The sequence below is a fragment of the Otolemur garnettii genome, unplaced genomic scaffold (assembly GCF_000181295.1).
Source record: "Otolemur garnettii isolate 467f Iridium unplaced genomic scaffold, OtoGar3 scaffold00011, whole genome shotgun sequence".
Taxonomy (NCBI): domain Eukaryota; kingdom Metazoa; phylum Chordata; class Mammalia; order Primates; family Galagidae; genus Otolemur; species Otolemur garnettii.
Genome location: NW_003852406.1, coordinates 4,497,816 through 4,504,520, shown reverse-complemented (window position 1 = coordinate 4,504,520; position 6,705 = coordinate 4,497,816). Strand labels below are relative to the sequence as shown.

At 42.8% G+C, this 6,705-nt stretch overlaps 1 protein-coding gene across 4 annotated transcripts in view; it reads left to right on the top strand.

Annotated features, from left to right (window-relative positions):
* The window catches only part of LYSMD2 (LysM domain containing 2), a 17,075-nt gene that overhangs the window by 9,163 nt on the left and 1,207 nt on the right, over positions 1–6,705 (top strand). For all 4 annotated transcript variants that reach the window (XM_012801850.2, XM_023510151.1, XM_023510149.1 and 1 more), the window contains one exon: positions 4,828–5,159. In XM_012801850.2, coding sequence (XP_012657304.1) covers positions 4,828–5,159 — 332 coding nt within the window. The remainder of the gene's footprint in view (positions 1–4,827; positions 5,160–6,705) is intronic.

Below are 6,705 nucleotides of genomic sequence, written 5' to 3'. Positions count from 1 at the left end.
GACAGCTTGAGGCTCTGTCTCAAAAAAAAAAAAAAAAAAAAGAAAGTAGCAATGCCAGGATGTGAACCCAGAAAGTCTGGCTGCAGAGCCTGTGCTTCAGATTACCTTGTATTAAACTCATTTACTTGTTTTCACCTTTAGACTCAAATCTCTCCTGTCCTCAGTCTGGTTCTCACCTTGATGCTAGCTGTGCCTGGATGTCCCTGGTGCCCTTGGTGCTGGCCACAGACCACAAGGGTCAATATACCCCTGAAATGTTTACTAATAATACTGAGATAAAGGTGCAGCCTCTGACTTTGGAAGCTTGTGGACTGGGTAAAAGGGCAATTCTAGAGTGAATCACTGTGCAACAGTGTGTACAAGAGCTAGGGGAGCCCTGCCCTTCACTGACCACACCCAGCCTCTGACTCGGTCACCTTGTCTTTGCTCAGTATCTCTGGCCCCTTGCCTGCTCTCGGTGGCCTGTCTTGCTCTGCATTCAGGGTCCCAGTGGGATGCAGACAGCACCCTCAGAGGGTGTGGCCAGAGTTTAATGAAAGGACATTTATAGCATGTGATCGGGGATAAGGGAACCAACAAGGGATGGTGGAATTCCCAGAGACGAGCAGTAGCAGGGCAATGTTGCCCCCAGGCCTGAAGGGTCAAGGGAAGACTGCCCAGACATGGAGCCTTGGATGGGGTGCCTGGCAGGACCTCTGGCCGGAGGAGTGCAGCCACCATCAGGGTGAGGTCCTTCCTTCCCTGCAGTTAGAATACCAGGTATAATTGTGAGGACAGGGGGCCTGGGGTTATGCAATTCTTAAAAGGTAAGCCTCCTAGGATTTAGAACAGGCTCAACAAAAGTGGGGAGTGGATTGGGAGGTGAAGGGAGCTTTAAAAGGAGAATAATCTGTCTTGGTGTTCTGCAGTTAGTGAAAAAAAAGAAAGAAAGGAAAGGAGAATAAGCGGCATAGCAGGTAACTTACTGCCCATTTCTGGTTACTTCCCTGGGTTCCACTTATATGCCTATTCTTCTGACCTGTTATTAATCCTTCTGTCTGTATGTCCAAGCTCTTAGAGTGCGTGAGGTCTTTGTCAGACCAGGGAGGCTATAGAAATAACCACAGTGTACTACTTTTGCTGTTCCCAGCCCTACCCAGCAGTTCAGATCCTAGCGTTCCCATCTGCTTCTGTCCTCCACCATTGTTCCCAGGAAGGAATGACTATTAGCAGTTAGTTGTCCCTCCCAAAAAGCATTTTAAAGGTCAGTGTATCAGTGAGGGGGCTCTTTTAGTTACAAGTGACAGGAAACCTAACTCAAATTGGCCTGAGCAAAAAACAAAAAGAAAAAAAAACAAACCAAAATGGAGTTTATTTGCTCATGGAACAGAAAGGTCTGAGCGTAGTCTGGCATCCGGCTCTGATCCAGAGGTCCACATGCCCTTCTCTAAGGTAGCTTCATTATCAAGTTCCACATTGCGGCAGGACGATTGCCAGCATCTCCAGCCCATCCCCTTCCAGCAGAAAAAAAAAATAGAGAACTTTGTCCCTGACAGACACAGCTAAAGTCTCCTTGCATGTCTGGGTGGTTCTGAGATGGAACTGTGATCTGGCACGAAAGCCAGGGCACTGTGATGCTGCAAAGGGCAGGACTGAGTCACTGCTCACCCTGGAGCAAGGAGACTGCTCAGTGCCTTTGGACGCCTGTGCACCAAGACGGAGCTGGATGCTGGCTGGCAAGAACCAGGGGTACTGCAGGCAGAATGGAATATACCTGAACTTGCTATGGACAGAGTGTTCAAGCTGTTTAACTCTCTCAAGTCTAAACCCAAACTAGACCAGAAATACTTAGGAGTTTTAGATTTTAATTTTGTCTCTAAAATGCACCAGCCTACATTTATGTTCTGTTTCTCACCCTTCTCTTCTCCACCTAACCCAGAAGATAGAACACGAAAGACCATCTCTCCTCTTTTCTTTAATCTGTAAATCAGTATCTGATAGAGAAAAAAGAAAACTTTGTTTATACTATTTATGTGGATTCAGCTTAAAATAAGAAAGCAAGAGAAAAAGGGTCCACTTATATGAATTTTGGTTTTACAGGCTTTTTCAAGTAGAAATATAATTTTTTTCACTCAGAACTAATTTGGCATTAAAGGCTCCCCACAGTGTGGTTCCATTAATCATGTAGGGTCCATTAATCATCCAGGCATTGTATGGATTGTAGAATCAGACAGAAATCTCATTTCAAACATTTAAAGAGCCATATGCACTTGGCCAAATCAATCATCTCAGGGGGCCTTGATTTCTTCACTAGGAAATGGAGAGTAGGCTCGGCGCCTGTGGCTCAAGTGGCTAAGGTGCCAGCCACATACACCTAAGGTGGCGGGTTCAAATCCAGCCCGGGCCTGCCAAACAACAATGATGGCTGCAACCAAAAAATAGCCAGGCGTTGTGCCGGGCGCCTGTGGTCCCAGCTACTTGGGAGGTGGAGGCAGGAGACTCGCTTGAGCCCAGGAGTTGGAGGTTGCTGTGAGTGTGATGCCACAGCACTCTACCCAGGGGGACAGCTTGAGGCTCTGTCTCAAAAAAAAAAGAAAAAGAAAATGGAGAGTAGTAAGTACCATCCACCACCAGGCACTGTACTAACTACCTTCTCTCTCTTTCTATATACAAAGAGTGCCCCCAAAATATGTACACATTGTAAGAAAGGGAAAAAAGTATATTACGTTTGTGATTTTCCAAGTCACTTTTGACTTCTGTAATTATAAGAGGTTCTCACTGTAACTTGTATTCATCTTTTGTTAAATTCATCTTTTCCTTTCTTAAAGTGCGTGTGCATGTTTTTGGCACCCTCTGTATATATATGTGTGTGTGTGTATACATACATACAGTAGAGCCTCTGTAAGTTGACCGCTCAAGGGACTGTAGCAAACTGGTCAACATACGGAGGTGGTCAACATAAAGAACTAGGCCTACTGTACTGATACATGCGGTGCATGGCTAGTAGGTGAAAATTAGGTCTTAAGGAGGTGTCAGTGGAGGGAGGTGGTCAACTATGGAGGTTCTACTTACATCTTCTATGTGAGCTTATTGTACAGGATGGCCATAAAGTTCGTGTGGGCCATAAGGCTCTCATTTAAACCTTGCAGCAACCCTGTGAAGGGTCGATGACATTGCTTTACACACAGGGAAGCAGGTTCTGTGAGATAACAAGCTCATGTTCATACAGTCTGTGTGGGTGGAGCCAGAATTTGAAGCAAGACTGTCAGATTCCAAAGCCTGTGTGTTTAGCTATTATATTAAACTGTCTTGATTACAGGTTTGCAAGAAGGAGTTGTGGTGAAACTGAGATACATATTACAGTGCATATAGAATGCCTGGCCGGGTGAAAGTTCCACCCTAGTAGAGAAGTCTATAGATAGATTATAACAGGGTGTGATGAACTGTGCAGGTATTTCTCCAACAAGCTCAGAACCAGCACAGTTTGAGTCCTGTCTGCACTTACTAGCGGGGTGGACTTAAGCATGCCATTTAACTCTCCAGTCTCCATGTCCTCATGTGTGAAAAAGAGATGATTAATGTCCAGGTTGCAGAACTGTTATGAAGGCCAAATGATATAATGTATGTAAATTCTATTCCATCTCTCACCCTCACCTCCCTTCCCCATCTCGGTGGTTTGGGGGAGGCCTCCACAGGCTATAAACGAGTTTGAGGTTTATAAAACCTGTATTAACTTCTTCCTCTTCTGCCAGTTGTATGATGACTCCATGGTACATAATCTCTCTGCACTTTGTTTCTTTTATTTGTGAAGGAGATCTTCAAGTACCCACTCTATATGGTAGAAGGAATGAGACATTGTAAATTCAGTGCCTGTACTTGCTTTCCTTACCTCTCTCCTGTCTACTCATTGTTCAAGGCCCATCTGATGTCCAAAGAATTAAATCAGAGTTATCACTTTCTCCATGAGGCCTTTCTTAATGACTGCAAGCCTGCCTACCTCATTCTTCCATATTACTGGTACTTCTGTCTCTCCCACCTCCTGTATCTGTCATATAGTCAGCCATCCCCATCCATGGGTTCTGCATCTGCAGATTCAACCAACCCCAGGAAAATATACTTAGGGCCACAGTAGTTGTGTCTGAACATGTCCAGACTTTGTTTCTTGACATTATTCTATACAATACAGTATAGAAACTATTTACACTGCATTTACATTGTATCATGTATTGTAACTCCTCTAGACTCCGTTTAAAGTGTACAGGAGGATGAGCACAGATTATATGCAAATACTAGACCATTTTATATAAGGAATTTGAGAGTCCTTGGATTTTGGTATTCATGGGAGTTTCTGAAACCCCAGATACTGGATCTTTCACAGATACCCAGGGACAACTGGATTCACCAGGCACAATTCTAGAGACATGGGGAGCACCCCATAAGTAAAACGGCAGTGATTATACACACACACACACACACACACATATATATTTAAGTCATAGAAATGTTAAGACAAAAATGGAATTTATTAATCACTAAAAAGTTTACATTTTTTAACTTCAGGGATTTAAGGCCCTGATGTTAAAAGCTGCTCCCCTAGGAGAAATGACATAGTAGGAGAAAATTAGTCTTTCCTTTTCAAACATTGGGAAATAGCATTTCCTGACATCTCTTGAAACAATGAGGGATACCTGGGGAGGTGACCACCCTGGACTAAAGAATCTCAAATCGAGAGAAGACAGTGCATACATTTTGCTCATGAACATCTGTAGTTCTGTGTTGTATAATAAACTCTGTGCCTGGACTTGCTTATATTAATCTGTGTTTCCTTTTTTTTTTTTAATATTTTAGATGGAGCAAATTAAAAGGGCCAATAAACTGTTTACCAATGATTGTATATTTCTGAAGAAAACATTGAACATCCCTATCATATCAGAGAAGCCATTGTTGTTTAATGGACTTAACTCCATTGATTCTCCAGAAAATGAAACTGTTGATAGCAGTTTTCCTCCTGAAGAGGACCCAGTGGTAGCTAGGGAAGACCTCCCACCTCCTAGTCCTCAAGAGCCCGAGGTTCAGCCTGTGCAGCCTGAAGAAGTATCAGCCAGAGATTTCCTACAGAGACTTGATTTGCAGATTAAGTTATCAACACAGGCAGCCAAGAAACTAAAGGAAGAGAGCAGGTAAAAATACTCGATTTAAATGTCAGAGGCTATATAATTTTATTAAGATGTCTTTGCTGGGCCGAATCTTTCTCCTTTTTTCTTTTCCCTTGAGGCAGAGTCTTGCTCTGTCACCCAGGCTTAAGAGCAGTGCCTTGATCAGAGCTCACAGCAGCCTCAAACTCCTGGGCTCAAGAGATCCTTCTCCCCAACCTCCCAAGTGGCTGGGACTACTGGCACCTGCCACCATGTTCAGTTAATTTTTCTATTTTTAGTAGAGATGAGGTCTTACTCTAGTTTAGGCTGGTTTTAAACTCCTAACCCCAAGGAATCCTCCCCTCAGCCCAAATCTTTCTTTACTTTCTTTTTTTCTGCTTTATAGTGTATAGTTTAATTCTAGAAAGCTACTTTTAATATATAAAATCTAATGGAACTATAGCCTGCTGCACAAGGCTTTATGTGTTGCAGAGCTCTTGTGTCTGTTATTTATTGTAAAAAAATTTGCTTCTATGCTTTAATAGCATCACTGTCCCGCTAGCAACTCTGGATAGCAACCAAATGAAAGTATCTCATTGACACCTTCAAGGGAAGTCGTGCCCTAGAAAATACTTATAGAATACTGATCCTTATAAAATTTGTCAGACCTTGTTTGTTATTTCTTACTGGTTATTCCCTACATAAGATCTCTTGTGAGCTTTTGGTTTTTTAATTTGGTACTAGGGCAAACCTTTCTCTCTCGTATAAATTGGTTTCATTCGCCTATAATTTCAGAAAGGCAAAAGCCACCATACCTGCCTCAGACCTATAATCTTAGCATTCTGGGAGGTCGAGATGGGTGGATTGCTTGAGCTCAAAGAGTTTCAGACCAACCTAAGCAAGAGTGATACCCCATCTCTAAAAATAGCCGGGCATTGTGTTGGGCACCTGTAGTCCCAGCTACTTGGGAGGCTGAGGCAAGCAAATCACTTGAGCCCAAGAGTTTGAGGTTGCTATGAGCTATGACCCCGTGGCACTCTACCAAGGGCAACAAAGTGAAACTCTGTCTGAAAAAATAAAAAAGAAGGCACAACTTCCTGTGTTTTTCCTTTTTTGCATTGGCTACTGAGAAGCTTGCAACTGAAAATTGATACCCAGGTTCAATTTTGTTTTATAATGTTTTTTGTGTTTAATATATTGTTTTCCTTCTCCTTTCCTTAGTCCAGATTGTTTATTTCTACTTTATTCATCTTGTTATATGTATGGTCTTTGTTGTAGGTACCTTAAATCCTTTTGAGAAAGAGGTAGAATATAAAAAGCATAAACAAATATAATTATGAATATAACATAGTATAAATTTAATATACTTAAATATAGCAACAATATAAATAAATTAGATGTGAAAAACAAATACCAGGCTTGGCACCTGTAGCTCAGCAGCTAGGGTGCCAGCCACATACACTGGGAGCTGGTGGGTTTGAATCCAGCCCAAGCCTGCCAACAATGACTAGCTGGATGTTGTGGAGTGCCTGTAGTCCCAGCTACTTGGGAGGCTGAGGCAGGAGACTGGCTTGAGCCCAGGAGTTGGAGG